Raw genomic sequence first — 25,191 nt, forward strand, 5'->3', positions numbered from 1 at the left:
ATTTTGCCCCCAGCCCCCTTCTGCCCCGGGCAAAGCTGACGCAATCCGGAAATGCTGCCCCCAGCCCCCTTCTGCCCCAGGCAACACTGGGGCGGGCTTCTAGTATTATAGTAAATTCATAAAAGATTTTGATTCTAAAATGAAACCATTAAGAGAACTAACGAGGAAAAATATTGAATTTGTTTGGGGTGAAAAACATTAAGGCGGAGATGATTGCTGCTCCTTCTCTCAAACCATTTTGTGTTGGCAAAACTTGTGTACTTACGGTTGATGCCAGTCTGTATGGACTTGGTTGTGGGTTGTACCAGTGTGCTGGTAAGGATGAATGGAATGTGGCCTTCGCCTCTCACACGTTAAATGTTATAGAAAGACGTTGTGCTGTGATTGAGAGTTGCTAGCATGCGTCTGGGGTGTGGAGCATTTCAGGAACTACATTTGGGGTGCACGGTTTATTTTAAAAACTGATCATAAACCTTTGGTTCCTATCTTATCTCCGGGTGGTGGTCTCAATGCCACAGCCAGAATAGCTAGGTTAATGTCGCGATTAGAAGAATATACGTTTTCGGTGGAATATGTTCCAGGAAAAGTGAACGTCACAGCTGATTGTTTATCACGTCTTCCTTGCGATGTGAATGATACTACTAGTGATGAGGAAATTGTTACAAGCATTTCTGAAGCATTATCAGAAAGAGTTGGTTCTATTTCTGAAGAATTGTGGAAAAAAGCTATGATTGAATACAATCTTTTACAGCAAGTGGTTAATTATACCAGCATTGGTTGGCCTTCCAAGAGGGAAATTTTGAAGGAGTTATTTCCGTATTGGAAGATCTCTGATGAGATTATAATAGAAGGAAATTTTATTTACAGACAGGGAAAATGTATTCCACCTGTATCATTGATGATTCCATTTTGTCTGAGTCATGAAAGCCTTTTGGGAATGTCTTCTATGAAAAGGCTCATCAGATCGGTATTTTGGTGGCCTGAGTTAGACAGGTATGTTGATAGAATGGTAAGTGTCCCGAATGTGTGTGTGCAGTGAGAAAACACTCAAATGTAATCCTGCTCCCCTCATTCCTGTCAAGTGGCCTGATTATCCATGGCAGAATGTTGGCTTAGTAAGTCAAAAATGTGCTTCCAAATGTTGAAAGGATCCCTTGCTTAGGCACACCATTGGTTCTTAGAAAAAGACTCCTTTAGTTCATTTGTCGAGCTATATCGGCATTCAATAAAAGTACAAAAAAGTGCTTATTCAATCCATTTTATTCTGTGTTAGAATTGTATTTCAGTCCAAATTCACATTATGCATCGTTATTGTATATGTAGAATCTGTACACAATTGCTCCAATGCATTTCGGGCAGAATGCCCTTCATCCGGGAGCTTATTTGTAAGTAAAGGATATAGAGTCTTAACATTTCATATATGCATTAATCTGCTCATATCAACATATTTTGGTGCAATGATCAGTGCTACACCATGTGACTTGGTGTGTTTATGTGCCCGTTTGTGCCGTATGAAAAGTTAAATAAAAAGGTTACACTTACGTGTCTTCAAGACAAAAGAAGCCTCTACCAGCTGTAAACAAAACGAAAAAATTACAGAGTGCAAGTTCCAAATAGACGTGAAGCGTCTCACATTTGGTGGTCTAGTAATACACTTACTTGCAATAACAACGCCAGGTCTTTACTCGTTTTTCGTTTTTTCGGACATGTTTACCGGTACGCGTTTGTTGTTTCCGTGTCAATAAAAGACCTGGACCCACGTGATGTTTAGAATATAGGTATCGAAGTAGGACTAGATGGTGTTAAACAAAGTGGCGGCCATATTAGAGTGGCGGAGTGCTCTATACACGGGCTAATAAGGGTAAAAAACGTTCGGGTCAAAAAGAATCATAAAGAAAAGTAAATGGTTAAGTGGTAAATATGGTGTAAATGTAGAATGCATCTAATATAAAACAGTGAATGATATAAACGGCAACAAAGCGACATTGCATCAAAATGCCCACAGGGGCTTACCAGTCAATACAGGATTATAGTTAACAGGTAAATTCCAGACGATCATTCAATCCAAAGGGTTTCATGGAATTTAATTTAAATATCCAAAAGTTCTTTCTTTGGAGTAAAAGTCTATTGTTGTCTCTGCTTTCTTGTTTCATCACAGTCTCCAACACTAAAAACTTCAGTTGTGATATCTGGTGTTGAAATTCATTAAAGTGGGATGCAATAGATGATTTTCCTTTTTTGTCCTTATGTTGGATTTGTGTTCGTTAATACGAGTCTTTATTTTTCTCTCAGTCTTCCCAACATAAGTTTTTCCGCATGGGCATTTCACCAGGTAAATAAGGTTCATAGAATCACATGTAGCAATGGTTCTTAGTTTAATGTCGCACCCCTTCATGGGGTGAGTTGTTGTGTTTCCCTTGATTATATTATTGCAATTGTTGCAATTCATACAAGCTTGGGTGCCCTTATATGTTTCAGGATTCAGTGTGGCTTTATTGAGTCGTTCTCCCAAGTTCTTATTCCTCGTATATGCAAAAAGTGGAGGTGATTTAAACGTTTTGAAATCAGGTTCCGTGCTCAGGATTGGCCAGTGTTTAGGGATGATTTTTTTGAAGGTCTGACTCCTTGTCGAACATTTTGACACCATGACCATTTTGTGGTCTTGTTTTTTTATCTGTGTATTTCAATAAGTCGATTCTAGCCATTGGTGCTACCCGTTCCTTGGCATCATCCACTATTTGTTTCGGGTATCCCCTCCTTTCAAATCTGTCCCATTTCCTCAATTCTGATTATTGCCTTGGTTTCATTGGATGTGATTATTTTCGCTCTTAGCATTTGTGAGAACAGTAAGTGGTTTTTTAGGGACATCTGGTGAAAGCTTGAGTAGTGTAATGCGTTATTTCTGTCCGTGTCTTTTCTAAAGAGATCTGTTTCTCTGCCGGTGTTAGTCAAAGTAATCTTACATCTAAAAAGGTGATTCTCTCGTTTTGTATATCCCAAGTTAGTTGAATTCTATCATCGATGGTGTTTAGTGAAACAAGTGCTTCCTGGAGTTTTTCTTTGGTGTTGTTCCATAGTATAAAGATATCATCGATGTATCTTACAAGGAGTTTTGGATTGTTCTTCCAGATCGGGTTAGGGTATATGTGAGTCTCTTCATATTGCTTCATGTGGATATTAGCGTATGTAGGCACCGCACAATTCCCCATACACGTGCCAGACGGTTTGAGGTACCACTCATTTTGAAATTCGAAATAGCTTTGGTATAAGGTAAAGAATAGTAGTTCCATTAGGAATTTTTGCATGGCAGGTTCTATTTCCGTGTTGACAATAGCCATTTCCATTGCTTCTATTCCTCCAGCATGTGGTATAGAGGTATATAATGATTTAACATCACATGTGCACATGATTAGTTGGTAATTTTTGTTGATTTCGATGGCTTGCAGACATAGCAGAAAATCTGTAGTATCTTTAATGTAGCTCTTCATAGCTTTTACCGTCGGTTGTAGATATTTATCAATTAACTTTCCTACCGGCTCATGCAAGCTTCCCCTAGTTGGCACGATAGGCCGCAAGGGTGGATCCTCTAAGGACTTATGTATTTTTGGAACCATGTACAGTGATGGACTTTTAGGGTGTGGCTGTAGTAAATATTTGTAGTTTTCACATTGATGGTGCAGTCATCCAAAGCTTTATCCAATGTGTTTTTCAAGATTTCTTTGAAGCTGTTAGTGGGGTTGCTTTCCAGTTTAATATATGTGTTTTTATCCATGATATGTTCCTTTACCTTTCGCTCATACATTTCCATGTTGAGGATCACCAAAGCTCCTCCTTTGTCAGCTTTTATACATTTGATGTTTTAGTGGTTGGCAATCTTTTTTAAGGTATCCATATCCTTCTGTGTGATGTTATTTTTAAACTTTGTGGTAGTTGAGTTTGGTCAAGTCCTGCTTTACTAGATTTTCAAAGAGGTCTAAGCATTTGTGACTCGTTGGAGCTTGATAGGTACTACTTGATCGTAGGCCCAGTAGTTTATCTACGGGTTGTTGATGCGGAGTTGGTAATATGTTTTCAAAGAAATGTCTCAATTTGAGTTTACACATACATTTAAAAGTACTTACTTCCAGTTCCAGTTGTTCAGTATTTGTGGTGGGTATAAAAGACATGCCTTTCTCAAGCAATTTGATCTCATTAGGACCGAGAGTAACATCAGAGATATTTATGACTAAGTGTTTTTCTTCTTGTCTTTTTTTGGTAGAGTCGTGCTCCGGGTGTTCCTTTTCTTTTTCTTTTACTCCGCCTGGGTCTCCTCTTTCGTCCTGGCCTTGTGCTAAAAAAGAACTAGTAGTTGACTGTGGAGCATTAGCATCCTCTGGTTGTCGGTGGAAAGTTGGTCCTGGTACATTACTTTGTGTGTTTTTTTTGCGGTCTAGTAGATGTGTCACTTCCAGTGGATGAGGTATCCGTATGTTGTGCATACGGTCTATTTCGTCGTCTCTGGGCGTAAACTTCAGCCCACGTATCGTATAGACGTCCCCGAGTTTATAGTCCAGGGTGTCTCGTCGATATTTTCTAACTTTCCTTTCGTTAATTTCTCTTGAGAGTTTATCAAGTTGAGTTTTTAGATCCTCCAATATGATTGACCATTCTTCTGACGATTTCATACCTGTTAGTTCTGTCTCCAATTCTTTAATTTCTTTATTGAGGTCAATCAAAATACTAGACAATTCTTCTACGATGAGTAGAATTAGATCCAGACTGCATTTATTTAGTATAGCGCACCACTTATCTTGGAAGGGCTTCGAGTTTTTACATAGGGATGGTTTCAGAGCTATGCGCAGGCCTCTGGTAATTCGTAAGGCGCGGTGGTAGCTCGACAAATGAACTAAAGGAGTCTTTTTCTAAGAACCAAAGGTGTGCCTAAGCAAGGGATCCTTTCAACATTTGAAAGCACATTTTTGACTTACTAATTTTTGATGTGGAGGACGGACACGCCACCTTGCGAGCACACCCTAGCTCTAAAAACTCTTGAACAAACGTCACATTTTGTATTCAGAATGTTGGATTAGACATTGTTGGTCCTTTCAATTTTCTGCCACAGGATTGCAGATTTGCATTAGTAGTGGTGGATTATCACTCTAAATAGCCTGAGGTAACGTTAGTCCCACGCGTTACCACCAGTAGTGTTGTCTTTTTCTTAAAATAGGTTTTTCCCAAAGAAGGTAGTCCTGAAGTGCTTATATCAGATAATGGTGTGCAGTTAAAATCTCATGAAATTATGGAGTTTTTAAAGTTTTTAAAACTTCATAATATTTGTCATGTTACCACATCCTCTTATGAACCTCAAGGGAATGGTCAAGTGGAAAGGTTCAATAGGGTTCCCAAACGAGACATTCTTTGGGCACAGAATTTTGGTACAGAATGGAAAGATAAATTAAAAGACAAGTTATGGTTGTATCGCATAACTCCACATTCAACAACTGAAGTTTCACCATTCCGTTTACTTAAGGGTAGAGATCCAGTATCTAAATTATGCCCTTGGGGGTTTAAAAAGGTTGTTAGAGTTCAATCTTCTGAATTAGACAAGAAAGACATAGCCCATAGAGTTGAAGATAAACAACAGAAAAGTAAATATCTTATGATCTTCGCATGAAAGTTAAAATACCAAAATTTGTGGTTGGGGACTTTGTAAGAATACGCAAACTTGGAATTCTTCTTAAAAGTGACACTAAGTTCAGCAGACCTGTGAAAATTGTCAAAGTTAATCGAAATAGCGTAGTCACTCAAGATGGACAGGTTTGGAATGTAAGACATGTTTCTAAATGTCCTATGATCGCGTCCTAATGTTTCTAAGGGGGAAGGAATAAGCTACTTACCAGTATGCATCTGTTCTCGGCATAGAGGACTGCAGAGTGGTACATTATGAATAGATCGCCATCTGGTGTTGGGCTCGGATGATTGCACTTTGTTTTTCTCTTGGAGAGTCTTTGTAAATCGGTAACTCCTCCTTTGGTTGCTAGTGCGCATGGGCATCGGCTCCATCCTTAGATTGTTTTGCCATAGTAGGGTTAGATGGAGTAGTATGATAGAATACAGATAGAAATGCCCATGTAAGTGTATCTAAATAAGATATTGTTGGAACAGACACAGGTTTCCGGGGAGGCTGGGAGGGCATGTACCACTCTGCAGCCCTCTATGCCAAGAACAGATGCATACTGGTAAGTAGCATATTCCGTTCGAGGCATATGGGCTGCAGATGGTACATTATGAATAGACTATACAGCAGTTCTCTCCCTAGCGGTGGTCGCCCGTGTCTGTTGCAACAGTCTGAAATAAAGTCTTTAATACAGCTTGTCCCACTCTAGCTTGCTGTGTTGTGTGCACATCTACACAATAGTGCTTTGTGAAGGTATGCGGTGTAACCCAGGTAGCCGCTTTGCATATGTCATCTAGTGGAATGTTTCCCAAGAATGCCATAGATGCTCCTAGTTTACGTGTAGAGTGAGCTCTAGGAGGAACAGTTAATGTCCTCTTTGCTTTTAAGTAGCATATTTGTATGCATTTTACAATCCATCTGGCAATGCCTGTCCTCCTGGGTATCGTAGCGCTACTCCTAAGCTGCCTGTGCTCTGTGCTTTGTTCCTAATATTTCATCTCTGCGCCGCATTGTCTCTTATCCTGGCTCTGACATTAGCGCTGCTTTGCTGCTTTGTTTACTGATTGCACTGTGCTTAATTTCATAGCGCCGACTTGTACTCTCAAGTGCTGTGTTCATTGCGCTGCTCTGTGACCCCTCACAGCGTCCACCACTCGGCCATTTCATTTGTAGATTAATTATTTCTGTAATAGCGCTCCAGTGCTCGCCCCAACCTCTCCCTGCTTACAGTTGTTGTTATTGTTGCAGCCATTTGCTGGCTGTGACGTCCAAGCCCGGCCCTCCAATCACGCTCCCGCCTCCCAGCTGAGCCTGCCTCCCACTGATAGTTTAGGCCGACTCATCCCCCTCCGAGAGCTGTGACCGTCCTGACTCGTGCAGATCCGGTTGCTCCCCTCTGTCCTCCTGGGTATCGTAGCGCTACTCCTAAGCTGCCTGTGCTCTGTGCTTTGTTCCTAATATTTCATCTCTGCGCCGCATTGTCTCTTATCCTGGCTCTGACATTAGCGCTGCTTTGCTGCTTTGTTTACTGATTGCACTGTGCTTAATTTCATAGCGCCGACTTGTACTCTCAAGTGCTGTGTTCATTGCGCTGCTCTGTGACCCCTCACAGCGTCCACCACTCAGCCATTTCATTTGTAGATTAATTATTTCTGTAATAGCGCTCCAGTGCTCGCCCCAACCTCTCCCTGCTTACAGTTGTTGTTATTGTTGCAGCCATTTGCTGGCTGTGACGTCCAAGCCCGGCCCTCCAATCACGCTCCCGCCTCCCAGCTGAGCCTGCCTCGCCCCTCCCCTCCCAATATCCTCTTATGACAGAAGCTTTTGCGCGCAGCGACCACGCCCAACCCGCGCCGAAGGTGCGCCAAAGGTAAGCCCGTCTACGCCCGTCCGCGCCTGGACCGCGCCCAGCGCCAGACCCCCTGCCCCTCGCGCTGCCCAGCCCCCCCGCACTACCTACGATGCCGCCACCCTCCTAGCCCTTAACCCCGGTCGCGCCCCCAACTGCGTCCAAGCCGCTCCTGGACGCACCCATGGACCGTTCTCCTGCTTCTCCTGCAAATTTAGCGGCACCGACAACATCTCCGCTACGACCACACCACAGATTCCCGACCCCAACCACCTACAATGCATCCTTCTCAACACCCGCTCGGTCCACAGGCACGCCATTGACCTTTGAAACCTCCTAGACACCATCTCTCCTGACGTCGCCTTCCTAACGGAAACATGGATGAACGCTTCCTCCGCCCCTGACATCGCCATCGCTATCCCTGATGACTATAAGATCACACGCAAGGACCGCACCGACCATACAGGAGGAGGAATCGCTATCGTCCATAAGAAATCCATCCGCATCTCTACCAGCTCCGACGCCAACCTCGCTAACTCCGAACACCTTCACTTCCAGATCCACATCGACCCCAAGACAACTCTCAGAGGCACCCTCCTCTACAGACCACCAGGACCCCGCGCTAAATTCAGTGAAGACATCACAGACTTCATCACCCCACACGCGCTCCCCTCCAAAGACTACATCCTTCTGGGAGACCTCAACTTCCACCTTGAAAAGATCAACGACCGCAACACCGCCACCCTCTTAGACAACCTCGCCAACCTCGGACTTAAACAACTGGTCACTTCCCCCACCCACATCGCAGGTCACACACTCGACCCCATCTTCACCTCCAGCAACCATGTCTCCTTCAGCCACACTACGGATCTCATCTGGACTGACCACAGCTGCGTTCACTTCACCTACAACAAGCCGAAACCCATCATCCACCTCCAACCAACTCTACAAAAAAACTGGAACAAAATCACCACGGATCAGATCTCCACATCGCTCCTTCGAACTTCCCCAGCCCTCTCTTCTAACGCCAACGAAGCCGCCTCCAACCTCACCCTTTGGTTATCCAACACCGCCGACACCTTAGCACCACTGAAAAAACGTCAACACAAACTTGGCAACAAGAAGGCCTCATGGTTCAACGATGATCTCAAGAAGTCCAAGAAACTGTGCCGCTCCCTTGAAAAGGCCTGGAAAAAAGACCCATCCACCAGCAACAAGGACGCCTTCAAAAGCGCCACCCGTACTCACCACCAACTGATCCGAAAAGCCAAGAAAACAGCATTCAAGGATCGACTTGACAACAACGCCCACAACAGCAAGGAACTTTTCAACATCGTCAAGGAATTTTCCAACCCCTCGGCCAACTCCAACGACATCACCCCCTCTCAAACCCTCTGCGACTCCCTAGCCTCTTTTTTCCACAACAAGATTGCTGACATCCACAACAGCTTTGACAACCAACCCGGAAGCCAACCCACCCTACCATCTGCTGACCATCTTCCCCCCGTAAACACCCTTAACGACTGGAACCCAATCTCCACTGAGGACACCATCCGCCTGATGAATTCCATCCACTCTGGATCCCCCACAGACCCATGCCCTCACCACATCTTCAACAAAGCAGACTCCGTCATAGCTCCGCACCTCCGAGACGTCATCAACTGCTCCTTCAACTCCGCTACCTTCCCAGAAGACTGGAAACACGCTGAACTCACCGTCCTTCTGAAAAAACCAACAGCAGACCCCACCGAACTCAAAAACTACCGCCCCATCTCGCTTCTTCCATTCCCGGCCAAAGTCATCGAGAAAGCCGTCAACAACCAGCTCGCCGCCTTCCTCGAAGCCAACAAATCACTCGACCCCTCACAATCTGGCTTCCGAGCCAAACACAGCACTGAGACCGCCCTCATCGCAGCAACAGACGACATTCGAACTCTACTGGACAATGGAGACGCAGTCGCCCTCATCCTCCTCGACCTCTCTGCAGCCTTCGACACAGTCTGCCACAGCACCCTTTTACAACGCCTCAGAAACATCGGAATCCAAGGAAAAGCACTGGAATGGATCACCTCGTTCCTCACCGGAAGAACCCAGAGAGTCCGCCTCCCACCATTCAAGTCCGAGGCCTCTGAAATCATCTGCGGCGTACCTCAAGGATCCTCACTCAGTCCCACCCTCTTCAACGTATACATGAGCCCCCTCACGGCCATCGCCCGCCAACACAACCTCAACATCATCTCTTACGCGGACGACACTCAACTGATCCTTTCTCTCACCAAGGACCCCAGCACCGCCAAAACTAACCTACACGAAGGAATGAAAGAAGTCGCCGAATGGATGAAACAAAGCCGTCTGAAACTGAATTCAGACAAAACAGAAGTCCTCATCTTAGGTACATCCCCCTCTGCATGGGACGACTCCTGGTGGCCGGAAGCCCTCGGAAAAGCACCCATCCCGACAGACCACGCACGGAACCTTGGCGTCATCCTGGATTCTTCACTCTCCATGAACAGACAAGTCAACGCCGTATCCTCTTCCTGCTTTAACATTCTTCGCATGCTCAGAAAAACATTTCGCTGGATCCCCTCCGAAACAAGGAAAACAGTCACCCACGCTCTAGTCACGAGCCGACTGGACTACGGAAACACCCTCTACGCAGGTACCACCGCTAAACTCCAGAAGAAACTACAACGAATCCAAAACGCCTCAGCCAGGCTCATATTAGACATCCCACGCAACGAACACATCTCTGGTCACCTTAAAGACCTCCACTGGCTACCCGTCAATAAGAGGATCACTTTCCGACTGCTTACCCACGCACACAAATCACTCTACGACATCGGACCAGATTGCCTCAACTCTCGACTGTCCTTCTACACCCCCTCCCGCCAACTTCGCTCTTCCAGCCAAGCCTTCGCCACTGTACCTCGCATCAACAAGACCACCATGGGAGGCAGATCCTTTTCATACCTGGCTGCCAAAACATGGAACTCACTCCCCGCTTACCTTCGCCTCACCCAGAATCACCTAGCGTTCAGAAAGCAGCTTAAAACGTGGATATTTGACAAAGAATCCTCCTCCCCTTCCTAAGCGCCTTGAAACCCTCTGGGTATGTAGTGCGCTATACAAATTTTATGACTTGACTTGACTAGGAGAAAACGCTACAAATAGCTGTTTTGTCTTTCTGAAAGTTTGTGTTCTTTCTATATAATACAATATTGCCCTTCTGACATCTAATGTATGTAGGGCCCTTTCCGCTACCGTCTGTGGTTTTGGAAAGAAGACCGGTAGTTCCACTGACTGATTGATGTGGAATGCAGAAATTACTTTTGGTAAGAATTTTGGGTTTGTTCTAAGAAACACCTTGTTTTGGTGTAACTGCATGAATGGTTCTTGAATTGTAAACGCTTGTAACTCACTTACTCTTCTGAGTGACGTGATGGCTATGAGGAAGGCCACCTTCCATGTGAGGAATTGTATTTCACACCTATGCATAGGTTCAAAGGGTGGTCCCATTAGTCTGGTAAGTACTATGTTGAGATTCCAGACTGGGGAAGGTGGCAGTCTTGGTGGAATGACTCTTTTGAGTCCTTCCATGAAAGCTTTGATTGCTGGTACTTTAAACAGGGAAAGATGTTGCCTGTTTTGTAGGTACGATTTAGAAAAGGGGGTGGTGATGAACAGAGTGTCTGAGTTAAACAGACCACTCTTACCCAGTCCAAAGATCAGGGCTTGATCCATCACCGTTATTTATCTCACTGCCCCATCCCAGCTCAGAACCTGGCTATATGCAAATCAGTCTGTCCCTGGCCCAGTGCATCATGGGAACAGGGCAGACTAAACTACCAAGCCAATTCTTCACCAGAAAGGAGACAAGCTACCGGGGACCGGTTTCTGGCATTTCAGCCTTCTTCGGCCCGGCTTGCTTGAATCCTGATGGAGCAGTGAGAAAGGGACTCATGTCTGAGTATACCCTGCCACACCTATAGTGGCCAAAAACGATTTAGAAAAGGGGGTGGTGATGAACAGAGTGTCTGAGTTAAACAGACCACTCTTACCCAGTCCAAAGATCAGGGCTTGATCCATCACCGTTATTTATCTCACTGCCCCATCCCAGCTCAGAACCTGGCTATATGCAAATCAGTCTGCCCCTGGCCCAGTGCATCATGGGAACAGGGCAGACTAAACTACCAAGCCAATTCTTCACCAGAAAGGAGACAAGCTACCGGGGACCGGTTTCTGGCATTTCAGCCTTCTTCGGCCCGGCTTGCTTGAATCCTGATGGAGCAGTGAGAAAGGGACTCATGTCTGAGTATACCCTGCCACACCTATAGTGGCCAAAAACGATTTAGAAAAGGGGGTGGTGATGAACAGAGTGTCTGAGTTAAACAGACCACTCTTACCCAGTCCAAAGATCAGGGCTTGATCCATCACCGTTATTTATCTCACTGCCCCATCCCAGCTCAGAACCTGGCTATATGCAAATCAGTCTGTCCCTGGCCCAGTGCATCATGGGAACAGGGCAGACTAAACTACCAAGCCAATTCTTCACCAGAAAGGAGACAAGCTACCGGGGACCGGTTTCTGGCATTTCAGCCTTCTTCGGCCCGGCTTGCTTGAATCCTGATGGAGCAGTGAGAAAGGGACTCATGTCTGAGTATACCCTGCCACACCTATAGTGGCCAAAAACGATTTAGAAAAGGGGGTGGTGATGATGTAGGTACGCCGCTATCGCTGCGAGATGAACTCTGATAGAGGTATATGCTAAGTTACATTGCTGCAAGTGTAGTAAAAAGCAAATAATCTGTTTAGTGGATGCGTCCAGAGGGTTGATGTGATTACTGTTACAGTGTACAGCAAACCTCTTCCATTTTGCTGCATAGCATGCTCTGGTGGTAGGACGTCTTGCTTGTTTAATGATTTCCATACATTCTGGGGGTAAATCTAAATATCCAAACTCTATGACCTCAGGAGCCAGATCACAAGGTTCAATTGTTTGGGATCTGGGTGCATTATTTCTCCATGGTTCTGTGTAAGGTGCATGGGTAACAATCTTAGCTTTTGATGTGGCACCTGTGAGAGTTGTAGTAGCGTGGTGAACCACGGCTGTCTTGCCCACGTGGGTGCTACTAGTATCATTGTCATTGAGTGCTGTTGCAGTTTCTGAACCACTAACGGAATTAGTGGGAGAGGGGGAAACGCGTAAGCAAATTTGTTGGACCAATTTATCCATAGTGCATTGCCCTGGGACCGGTGGTGTGGGTACCTGGATGCGAAGTTTTGGCATTTTGCGTTCTGATGATTGGCAAACAGATCTATCTCTGGTTGCCCCCATCTTTGGAAGAATGGCTGCAGTATCTGGTCGTGCAGTTCCCATTCGTGTACTTGTTCTGATTCTCTGCTTAGGATGTCTGCTATCTGATTTTGAACTCCTGGTAGGTGTTCTGCTAACAGATAGATGTTTTGAGGAATGGCCCATCTCCAAATGTCCTGTGCTAGTTTGGATAGTTGGAGAGAGTGTGTCCCCCCCTGTTTTTGAATATAATACATCGCAGTCATGTTGTCTGTTCTGATCAGGACTGCTTTGTTGGTTATTTGCATTTGGAAAGCTTTTAGTGCTAGAAATACTGCTAGTAGTTCCAAGTAGTTGATGTGCAGTTTCTTTTGCTGCACACTCCATTTCCCCTGCACTGTGTATTTGTCCATGTGCGCACCCCATCCGGAGAGCGATGCGTCCGCTGTCAGTATCACTTGTGGAATCGGTTCTAGGAACGACCGTCCCTTGGAAATGTTTGTTGTGTTCCACCACTTCAGAGAGCGATGCGAACGGTCGTCTACCAACACCGGATCTGTAATCTGACCTTGAGCCTGATTCCACTGTGTCGCTAGACACTCCTGTAGTGGACGCATTTGTAGTCTGGCATGTGGTATTAGCAGTATGCAGGAGGACATCATGCCTAACAGCTGCATAAACACTCGTGCTGGTAGTGAGTGTTGTGGTTGAAATCTTTGTATCAACTTGACCATTGTCTGTATCCTGATTGGATTGGGGTATGATTTGGCTCTTTCTGTGTCTATAGTAGCCCCCAGGTGGTATTGAATTGTGTTCGGTTGTAGGTGTGATTTTTTTGTAGTTCACCGTAAACCCTAGGTGGTGCAGCAATTGAATGGTCTTCTGTGTGTTGTGAAAGCATTCTTCTTGTGACTTGGCCTTTATTAACCAATCGTCCAAGTAAGGGAAGACATGTATTTGTTGTCTTATCAGGTGTGCTGCCACCACAGCTAGGCATTTTGTGAACACTCTTGGTGCCGTTGTGACCCCGAACGGAAGGACTTTGAATTGATAATGTTGTCCTTCCAGTACAAACCTTGGGTATTTCCTGTGGGCTTTGTGAATTGAGATGTGAAAGTAAGCGTCTTTTAGATCCAGTGTAGAAAGAAAGTCCCCTTTCTTCAGTAAAGGAAGTACTTGTTGGAGCGTGACCATGTGGAAATGTTCCGAATTTATGTATGCATTGAGAGGTCTGAGGTCCAAGATTAGTCTTAGAGACCCGTCTTTTTGGGGGATTAGGAAGTATAGAGAGTATACTCCTGTCCCTTGTTGATGTTTTGGAACCTTCGCTATGGCATGCTTTTGTAGCAGTGATAGTACTTCTTCTTTTAACAATGTCAGATGGTCTCGACTCATTGGACGCTGTCTGGGGGGGATGTTTGGTGGGGTAGCTGTGAGTTCTAGGCAATAACCATGTTGGATATTTTGTCTCACCCACTTGTCTGATGTGTTTTCCCAGACAGGTAGGAACTGTGCTAGACGTCCCCCGACCGGTGTTATGTGGTCTGGGGGAAGCTGTATTAAGTCACTGTTTTGGGGTTGGGGAGTTGCGGTTGTTATTATTTCCGCGACCTCTACCCTTGTTGTTGTTACCTCTGTAACTGCCTCTTGAATTACCTCTGGGTGACGTAGGTGTAAAAGAGGTGGATTGCCGACTTGTTCCTGTACTTTTTGAGCCCCCTCTATAGGTGGATCTACGAAAGGAACCCCTTTGTGTTGGCTGTTGTAATGCTCCCATTGACTTAGCCGTTTGTGTCCTTTTTCATCTTTTCTAAGGTCTCATCTGTGCTTGATCCGAAAAGTGTCTTCTGATCAAAGGGTTGGTTCAATAAAGATGTTTGTACTTCTTGTTTGAACCCTGAGACTCTAAGCCATGCATGTCTCCTTAACATGATACTGGTGTTGATGGATCTTGCTGCAGTGTCTGCTGCGTCCAGGGCGCACTTAATGGAAGTGTTAGTTATTATCTTTCCTTCCTGTATTAGCTGATCTGCTCTTTTCTGATGTTCTTTAGGGAGATGTGTGATAAGTTTCTCTAACTCATCATAATGTGCCCTGTCATAGCGTGCAAGTAGCGCTTGTGTATTGGCTATGCGCCAGCTATTTGCTGCTTGTGATGCTACTCTTTTGCCTGATGCATCCATTAACTTTGACTCCTTATCAGGTGGAGGGGCTTCTCCTGTAGATAATGAGTTCGCTCTTTTGCGAGCGTTTGATACTACAAGCGAGTCCAGAGGTACTTGCCCCTTGATAAATATTGGGTCCTTTGGAGCTGCCTTATATTTTTTATCAATTCTTGGGTTTAACACCCTAGCCCTAACTGGGTCTTTAAATATGTCTGCTGTGTGACTGAGAAGACCCTTCAGCATAGGTAGAGTACCTGATGTTCTTTGTGCAGTAGGTAGTGTCTCTAATAGGAAATCCTCTACTTGAGGTTCTGTATGTAGATCTACCTTATGATATTTTGCTGCCCTATTAATGAGCTGTACAAACCCTGTGTTATCAGGTGGTGAAGGCTTTGAGGGATATAACTCTGGGTCATTGTCATCATCTGACCCTGCGTCATAATGTTCCCATGGATCATCCTCATATGGGATAGTGTCATCGTCCTCATGAGGTTCTCCCTCCCCTGTATCACTGTCTACATCTGACTGCGGTGTAGATGGTCTTGGTGTAGAAGGTGGAGGAATATTTGGCATAGTGTGAGGAATAGGAGAAGAGGGTGTGACTAGGTCTAGGAGGAGTTGTATTTGTCCCCATTGTTCTCTTCTTAGAAGGAAGAGGTTTGTCTTCTAGCTGATCATTCTTCCTCTTCTTCGTCACTACTTTGCCAGTTTGGGGATCGATAAACAAAATCTTTTGTTTCGGATCGGTTTGTTGCTCCTGTGTCGGTACCGAAGCTTTTGGTTCCGAAAGGTGCCTTTGCTTTCGATCGTCCATGTTTGGTGTTTTCGGCACCGAGGATTTGCTTGATTCCGATTTTTTCGGTATCAAGTGAGTCTTCGACGTCGAAGCATGTTTTGGTTTCGACATGGAATGTTTCGATGCCGAGCTTTCCCTTGCATGAAGCTTCGGTGTCGAAGTCTATGTCGACCGTTTCTCGGATCCGACATGGTGGGAGACAGAGTTTCGGTTTCAGTTTCGGTTTCATTGCCGGGCCCGAAGGCGGGGCGTCCGAAACCTTTTTCTGCAGTTTGACCGGGCTCGAAGGCGGGGTCGTTACCGCACGGGGTCGGTTTTTTGGTAAGGGGACGTCGTCACTCACGGTTTGCTGCACGTAGAGTTCTTTGACATCAGACTCGTCCCCTTCCGACCCCGACTGTTCTTCATGATCCTCTTCTTCATCGAGGTGCTGGTCTTCGAACAGCTCCGGGATCGCCTCTGACTGCATTCTGGAAACCTCGTGTCTTCGAGCTCGACGGTTTCTAATCGTCGACTTTGAGGAGAATGCTGCGCAGGCTTCGCAGTCCCTGTATTCGTGTTCAGGCGATAGGCAGAGGTTGCCCACCTCGTGTAGGTCCTTGTGTGGGAACTTAGCACCCCATGGACTCTGGGCTTGACCACGTCGAGAAAGGCCTCCTGTTCGTCGACGTAGATCAAAGTTTTTCGTTGGAGTCGAAACGCGTCGGAATGGAAATGAAATCACGTTCGATAACAATACCGTCGAATTGGAAAGGGAATACGTACCGAAAAATCACTTCTTTCCGAAGTCGATCTGGAGCGCTTCAATCCTCATCCGAACCCGATGGCGGAAAAAAACAATCTAAGAATGGAGCCGATGCCCATGCGCACTAGCAACCAAAGGAGGAGTCACCAATCTACAAAGACTCTCCAAGAGAAAAACAAAGTGCAATCATCCAAGCCCAACACCAGATGGCGATCTATTCATATTGTACCATCTGCAGCCCATATGCCTCGAACAATGTGTTACAACTTCTGTATATCTGTTTTATATTTACCTTTTAATTACCTATTGCCCTTTTAATTGTACTGTGTACTTTTAATTATGGCACATGCTTTGCAGTTGTTATTACATCACATAGAATAAGAGTTCTGACATTCTTTGTCTGAACCTCTGCTGTTGCAGTACTGTGCTCATCTCATTAAACTGGATTTGAATTGTACTTGGATTTAAAGTCTTCTTTTCATGGAATTTTACACAGTTCTCTGCAGTCTCCTCTGCTGGGCGCCGTGTTTCCTCCTTCATAGGTTGTGGGAATCGATCTTCTTGGTTCAGGGCTGCCCTTAAAAAACATACTTAAGGGGAGTTTTAGGGGTCTGTAGGAAGCTGGCTCTGTATATACTATACCAAACTAAGGTATATTGTGCACAGAGGTCAGTGTAACCCTAAAGGTAGGCAGAGGTAAAAACAGATCGCACCTTACTCTCTACTGGTGGTAGTGTGGTTGAGCAGTTAGGCTGTATCGGAGGACAGTGTTAAGCATTTGTTGCACACACTCAGTCACACACACACACAGAGAGCTTGGCAGTCAACGCAAGTGCAACCCTTCTTTTTTTTTTTGATTGGGTACATGACCCCTGACCTGGCCCAAGGACTATAGGAGGACTCAATCACCCAAGTCCAACATTTTAGCAACCTCTGCCTTGATTTACTACTCGACTCAAAAACGTGGTAGGTTCTGCACTTCACTGGCAAGCTATCTCCTGTATCTATGTCATGGACACAGGTAGGAGTCAAATCTGGAGTCAAAAAGATGGGAAAGTCATTCAGCACCTATTCACACTCTTTAAGCTAGTCTGGCATTAGCTCAGGAGCAAGTGGTACCCCATCCACAGAACCATTCTCCACATCACCATGCAGCAGATCAGAAAGTGGTGAACTTTTTTTTTAATCAACAACCTCATTTGCCATAATCATGATCACTGTAAATCTCTCATGAGGTATGGCGTAAACTGTTTACATGGAACTGCTCACTTGTGGCACCTGTATCCACCAAGTAATTTACCTCAAATTTTCTGCACTACCTTCCATGGCCCACATTTGTCCTCTAAAGCTCTTGGAAAAAAGGCCTAGCGCACCAACACCCCCACCCCTCCCGGTACCTACTTTGGGCTTCTTTCTAGACATTATCCAACCTCTGGCATTGCCAATTCATGTACTGAGCCATCAACTTCTTAATGACAATCATGTAGCCCAGCACATCTCTTAAGGTGACAGGTTCCTTTCCACCCTTTTCTTACTAAGGTGAGTGGGATTTGGCAGGTAGTCATTTGGCGTTAGAATCTATTCTAGAAGATGCAGCGGTTACTTCTTCCATCCTGGGCTTTTCCTTTAATAAAGGCACCTTCTCCCTCTCCAATTTATTTTCTTTTTCCTAGTGTTCTCTCCCTTGTTCTTCACACAAGGGTATATTCATCCCATCTCTTGTTTACTCTTGTTCCTAGCGAGCTTAACTCAACTTCTTCTGCTCACACTCCCTGTCTTCTCCTTTTAGCTTTTCAGAGGGCCAACCCAAAGTTTAGAGTTTCAGCTAGACTTAACTCCTCCAATGGAATAGCTCCTGGTGAGTCATGGGGAAATACTGGAAAGCAAGTCTAAGGGCATACAAGGTGTAAATGGGTGGAAAACCTATGCTAAAGGGCTGAAAGAGTCTGACACCACAGCAATCTCTACCAGGGTTCCTACCTCAGGGTCTTCCCTAGAGTCCCCAATTTCTTCACTACTGCTCAGTTTCTCTAAGTGGCTACTAAGAAAATGTACAAGAATCTCACAATGCTCGTTTCCGAAGACCTCTATCCTGCCTCCAACCAAAAAGCTCTTGACTAATCTAAGCACAAGGTGTAAATGTCTACTCCCACCAATGTTGTATCTACCATTGTACTATTCAGGTAATGCTTTATTCTAGCTGCACTTTCTGTTCAAGTTGGAACTTACAGCTCTCAACACATGCTGCAAATTGTGAGACCCAATTTGGGGTTGGGAGTGCCAGGGCACCAGTGGCAAACTACCTCAGCCACCACCGTGGGTGCTCAGAAGCCCCCTATTTGCCACGTCCCCCAAAGCCCCCCCCCCACCCCCCACCCAAAAAAGGGGGTCAAACAGGGTCCTTAGGGAGACTTTCTAGAAATCTTATGCACAACTATGAAGCAGTTTCTGCAAGGTAATGGTTGTTTTGCACTAGGTGAGAAAAAGCAATTTAAAGTGGAGCCAGTGCACAAATGACGGTGTGCTTTGAGATGAACCACTTGTAATCTGAAACAAACCTAGAGGACACATTTTCATCTGGAAGGAATAAAATGCAATTCAGTCTTCCAAAGACTAATCAAATGGACTGATGGATTCGTACAATAATCTTCTAGATTCTTTGATTATCTAAGTTAGCCATCTCCCACTATACTCCTAAACACTGCATGAAAAATGGCATTTATTTACTCCCGCTGGATTCCTCTTCTTTCTTTGGCTTTCCTCTCTTCTTGGCTTCCATCCTCTGTATACTTTCTATTTCTGAGAACAGTAGTTTCATTAAACAATAGTCTTCGGTCAGTCTCTTGCTTGTCAGCCTCAATCCTTTTTATTGTAATTCTGCAATGGGCTGATACCTCATTTCATAGATAATATCTCCTCTTCAAATCCCCATCCCTGTAATCTAATATTAACTAATTTCTGCCAGCCCTTTTATCCCACCGCCCATTCACCTGAAACCACATACTCCCACTAATAATCACACTTAGCTGGTATTAATACATAACAAAGTAACTGGAGTTAATGTATGCAATTTCTCTTGAGTGCACATTACTAATCATAACCAACAATAACCACTGGACTAACCAGTAATCTTGGGTTCCGGAGTAGATGGCTACTCGCCACCTCGCATGGGGTAGTAAGACCTATAGAAATCCAATGGAAATTACAGTACAGACCATGGATGTAGCCCTGTCCACTGAGAAATGACTAAGTCTTCCCAGTAGGTGCATGACAAAAGCCCTTATTTCACCAAAACCTCGACCAGGAACGGCCTTAAAGAACATGCATTAAGCTAATAATTGAAGATATAACTATACAAGTGGACACACTAGCTCCATTTATCCGATGAAGATTATTAGTTTCTAATCGGCAATCAGCAAATTGTAATGCAGCCCACGTAGGAGTGTTCTGGAAAGGCCTAATACTACAAATTAATTTGCATTGCTCTTAATTCGTACTTTAAATGATTGTTCCCTTTCTTAGTTCTGGACTAGTTCAGGAGAGAGTTGGCAACTGATCGGACACATGATGGAGACACACAACTTAAAATAGTGCTGCTCTCTAATTACCCTCATAATTTGTTGCTTCTGCATCCACATACTGGTTGCTTCCAATAACTCCCTTCTGGATTACCTGAAAAAAATAGTAATACTTTTCAGTCAGTTACCCTAAAGCAGCATGCAACAAAATAAGTCAATTGTAAAATAATGCTTTAAAAAAAAAAAAAAAACAAGTGACAAAAAGTTGAAACCAAGTCTGCTAAGAACCACAATGTAAAATAGAACTGTGTGGGCTATACTTGTATGACAGATTAATTAGAAAGACAGTAAAGCCTTGCTTTTCACATGGGCACTGGTGTGAAAAAGAGCTGTGTCACTGCAGTAACAGCAGCTACAAGATTAGAGGGAGGCACAGCCCTGTGAAACAACTATTTCAAGCAATTTGATTACAATGTTCTCAAACAAGTACACAGTTCCAATAGTGATCAGGACCTTCTGGATAATCTCTAGTGGTAAACTGTAGGAAATCAGTAGATTTCATTGTGTTCAGGTCAGGACCAGGCTTTCTGAGGAATTCTAGACTGATGGAGAATATTTGTTGACTTTGTCACAGAATTGGATTACTAAATAAATCAAAATACCTTCTTGTAGGAAAGTGACCTCACATGTTACAGTCTCTATCAGGTCCATGTAGGTTATTTCAAAATAAACCCTCAGCCTAGTCCTCAGCAGCTGTGTCACAAAGACATCAGACTTGACCAAAGGAACAAGGGTAAAGCATTAGTAAAAAACGTTTACATTAACGCCAATAGCTCCAACTCTCGCAAATGCGAAACCTATTGCATTGCAAATGCTCGTTTAAATACTAGTTGTGTTTGCAGAGTGGTGGAGAAAGGGGGCGAGGCCTCCAACCGTACCCAGTAATTCTGTGTAGGACTTACAGGAGGTACCAGGAGAGCCTCTTGGCCCTTAAAGTCCCTCAGGAGTAGAGTGGACTCTATCCCCCAACCAGTAGTAATTGTAATTATAATTTATATAGCGCATTATCACCAACGGTCTCTAAGCGCTTTGACAGAGGGGCCTGCTTAAGGTTGAGGGTGGGGAGGCGGTACTTTACTGTGAGCCCCAGGCTTCCTTGAACAGAAGGGTTTTGAGTGGTTTCCTAAAAAGTAACAGGGAGTGTTCTTCATGGAGGTTGTCAGGCAGTCTATTCCAGATCTGTGGAATGATAGACGAGAAGGCTCTGCCTCCCATGGAAGACAGGCGGGAGTGGGGGCAAACTAGCATCCTGGCTTCCGAGGATCGGAGTACTCTGGTTGGGACGTAGTTAGTTAAGCTGTTTCGGATGTATGTCGGTGCCTTGCCATAGATGGCTTTATGTGCAATGCACAGACCCTTGAACTTAATCCTCTGTATGATAGGGAGCCAGTGGAGTTGGTGCAGAAGGGGGGAGGCATGAGTGCGACGTGGGACTTTAAACACAAGCCGAGCCGCGTCGTTCACAGTGGTCTGGAGTCTGGCCAATTGGGAACCTGGGAGTCCTAAGTAGAGCGAGTTACCATAATCCAATCGGGATAAGATAAGTGCTACTTCCACTCGTTTGAGGGTCTCAAAGGTAAGCAGCTGGGCCAGTTTTCGCAGCTGCCTTATTATGTTAGAACAGACCCCGACTGTGGTGGATACCTGTGGAGCCAAGGTTAGTTTGTTGTCAATTTTTATTCCCAAGCTTTTAACTACAGTGGCTGGCTCTGGGTATTTGCCCAACTCGGGTGGCCACAAAAGACAGTTCCAGGGTTTGGCGTCATTGGTGACAGCCAACACCTCAGTCTTACCCGGATTGATCTTGAGGTGGTTGGCCGACATCCAGTTTATTGTGAATTTTAGTATGTTCTGTACTTTATGGTGCGCTGGTAGGGAGTTGTCTATCCGAATGATGATTTGGGTATCATCTGCATAGTTGTATATCTGGCACTCCAACTGGTTGAGTGCAGCTATCAGGGGCTGAAGGTAAGCATTAAATAGAAGGGGAGACAGTGCGGATCCCTGAGGGACTCCGCATGGGAGGGTTCCTGACCTGGATACTGCATCACCCAGCTGCACTCTCTGAGAGCGATCTTTCAGGAAGGATGTGAGCCATGTCATTGCTATGACCTGCACCCTGAAGTCAGACATCCGCGACAGAAGCAGCTCGTGGTTCACGTTATCGAAAGCCGCGGATAAGTCCAACAAAATCAGGGCGCAGGGGTCCTTTGAGTCGGCCCTCAGTCTCAGACCATCTAGGACTGCCAACATCACTAGTTTGGTGCTGTGATGTGGCCGGAAACCAGCCGGATTGAATTGCAGAAGATCGTTAACCTCTAGATGATGAGCAAGAGATGCAAGGACGTGCTGTTCAAGGACTTTGGCAAGGAAAGAAAGCTGGGATACAGGCCGAAAATTTTTCAGATTTTTAATGTTGGCCCCGGGTTTTTTCAAGAGGGGAATCACACGCGCCTCCTTGAAATCACTTGGGACCACTCCTGTTTCCAGAGACATGTTCAGGAGTGATAGAATATCGCCTTCGATCTCGGGGAGGGCCATCTTGTAGATCCTGGGTGGGCAGGGGTTGGCTGGGGAACCAGACTTCACACGTCCAAAAAGTGGCCCCAAGGCCTCGTGCGTAAGCAGAGGAAAAGACTTAAGGGCTAGTTCTAAGGGATGGCCGATGGAGACTGGGTTTAGCGGGCATGTAAGCTTAGGGGTGTTCTCAATAGTTGTCAGGAGGTCCTCCACTTTGGAGCTTAAGAACGTTTGGAACTTATCGCAGTCCTCTATGTTAAAGGCAGGCTTCTGCTCTTTGACCTGTCGAAGTTCCTTCAGGACTTTAAACGTTTCTTTCTGCGTGTTGGGAGCAGACACGATCTTATTTTCATAAAAGGTCGCTTTCTTGGTCTGTATTACATTTTTATATGTTGTTAACACTTCAAGTTAGTGTGAAAGGGCGGTAGGGTCATATGCTTTTCGCCAGTCTCTTTCCCCTTGGCGAAGCAGTTTCAGACTGCGTAGATTTGCGTTTAACCACGGAGCCCCTTTCCCCTTATCTTTAATCCTTTCCCTACGTGCAGCTGCTAGTCTGTCAATAGCACTATTAAGTCTTTCCGCCAGGGCGCGATTTTTTGCATTGATGTCTCCAGATGGGTAATCTGGCGGGCTGGACTTTCTAAGGGCAGGGGCAAGGTCGTCTGCACTGATTTTGTTCCAGCTTCTAATTACTCTCCAGCTGGGAGAAGGTTGGGGTCATGGTTTAGGGGTTGAATGGTGCCATAAATGATTGAGTGATCAGACCATGCACAGGGTTGGATGACGGGGGGCTGGTAAGAGGCAGTGAGGCCCATACTAGATCCAGAGTGTGACCTTTTGCATGGGTAGGGCCAGTGACGGATTGACTCCGTCCCAGAGCGGTCAAAGCCTCGTCTAAGAGGTTGGCTTGACTCTCCTTGGGAGATGCTTCCAAATGGAAGTTAAAATCGCCCAGTATAAGTAGGCATTGGTAGCGGGAGCATAGGTCGTGTGCCAATTCGGCCAGTCACTTAGCAAACTTGGGTGGTGTTTTCGGGGGATGGTACACAACTAAGGCAGTAACACACCATGAGGAAGAGTGAAGTTTGACCCCTAACACTTCCGCCCCTTCGATGCTTTCCGCGAGCAGGGTCTCGGCTTTCAGGGATTTTTTGTACAGCATGGCCACCCCTCCCCGCGAGTGCTGCCTGGCCTGTTATGATAGAGGGCCCTGTAGTTAGGCGGAATAGCGGCTACAAGGTCAGGGGTTGATGAGTCTTCCAGCCAGGTCTCCGAGAGACCCAAGAAGTCGATTGTCTCGTCTTGTAGCAGAGTGAAAACCTCTAAATGATGTTTTTGGAGTGAACAGGTGTTTAGTGAAGCAAAGGTGAGAGTCGGGGATGGTTTTGGAGGGTAGCAGCCCTCCGCGGTGGGTCAAAGGCCTTCTGAGGGGGGGACCTTAGTAGTCCTTCTGCATTAAGGCGGGATGCTACCTTGTGGTCCAGTGGTACATGTAGACTTTTTAGCTGGTGCAGGTCAGCGAACCTGTACAGAATACCACGGGCAGGGGGTCTGGCCCCTGGGCCCGGAGGGGCGCGGACTGGCGCAGACTGGCTTGACTTTGGCGCGCCACCGGCTCGCCCGCTGCGCGCTTGATCCAGTGTGAAAGATATAGGCAGAGTCACCACCCACCCGCGAATCAGCCCTGCTGTGCAGCGGCTGTCAATCCCTAGCGCTAGACCGGTAGCCGACCAGAAGTGCTTCTACCGGGGTGCATTGTGAGGTGGGGAGTTAAAGCAATGCGCCAACACTGTGAGGAATACTTTTCTTTAAAAACTATTAAATCAGGTAAAAAAGCAGTAAAAACACACTGTGCAAATTAGCGATAGCAGCAATTTCAGTATCGCTTTTTAAAAAGGCAGCGAGTGTAGGAGCATGACAGTCAGCCCACCACGCCTGAGCAGGGCTCTTTCGTCTGTGCGCCAAGTCCCACTTCGATGATATAGGCAGAGTCACCATCCACCCGCCAATCAGCCCTGCTGTGCAGCGGCTGTCAATCCCCAGCACTAGACCGGTAGTGCTTCTACCGGGTGCGTCGTGAGGTGGGGAGTTAAAGCAATGCACCAAGACTGAGGAATACTTTTCTTTAAAAACTATTAAATCAGTTAAAAAAGCAGTAACACACTGTGCAAATTAGCGATAACAGCAATTTCAGTATCGGTTTTTAAAAAGGCAGCGAGCGTAGCAGCATGACAGTCAGCCCACCATGCCTGAGCAGGGCTCTTTCCAGTAGTGTGTCAGGAAGTGCATTTGCAGAGTGGTGGAGAAAGGAAGGGGCATGGCCTCCTAAGACCTCTTAGCAATCCCACTGGGTGGGTCTTACTGGAGACAACAGGTGGGGTTATTGGCCCTCAAGGAGGGACCAACTATCCCTCCTATTACCTCCACTAAATTCCACACAGCAGGATTCTTAGGTTCTGATAGCAGGCCATGCACCCTTAGCCCACCACCCTCCAAATGCGCTCCTAGGCACGCTCCTGAATGGGAAATAAAGTCCCCTACGTTGCTGGGGGTCCATGGGGGCCAACTAGCGTACCTATTATCTCCAGT

At 45.7% G+C, this 25,191-nt stretch overlaps 1 protein-coding gene across 1 annotated transcript in view; it reads right to left on the reverse strand.

Annotated features, from left to right (window-relative positions):
• NFKBIZ (NFKB inhibitor zeta) overlaps positions 1-25,191 on the reverse strand; it is a 520,270-nt gene that overhangs the window by 310,876 nt on the left and 184,203 nt on the right. Inside the window, exon 8 of the mRNA XM_086934523.1 lies at positions 20,113-20,176. Within this exon, the coding sequence (XP_086790649.1) occupies positions 20,113-20,176 (64 nt within the window). The remainder of the gene's footprint in view (positions 1-20,112; positions 20,177-25,191) is intronic.

Source organism: Lissotriton vulgaris, chromosome 8 (genome assembly GCF_964263255.1).
Source record: "Lissotriton vulgaris chromosome 8, aLisVul1.2, whole genome shotgun sequence".
In the NCBI taxonomy this organism is placed as follows: Eukaryota; Metazoa; Chordata; class Amphibia; order Caudata; family Salamandridae; genus Lissotriton; species Lissotriton vulgaris.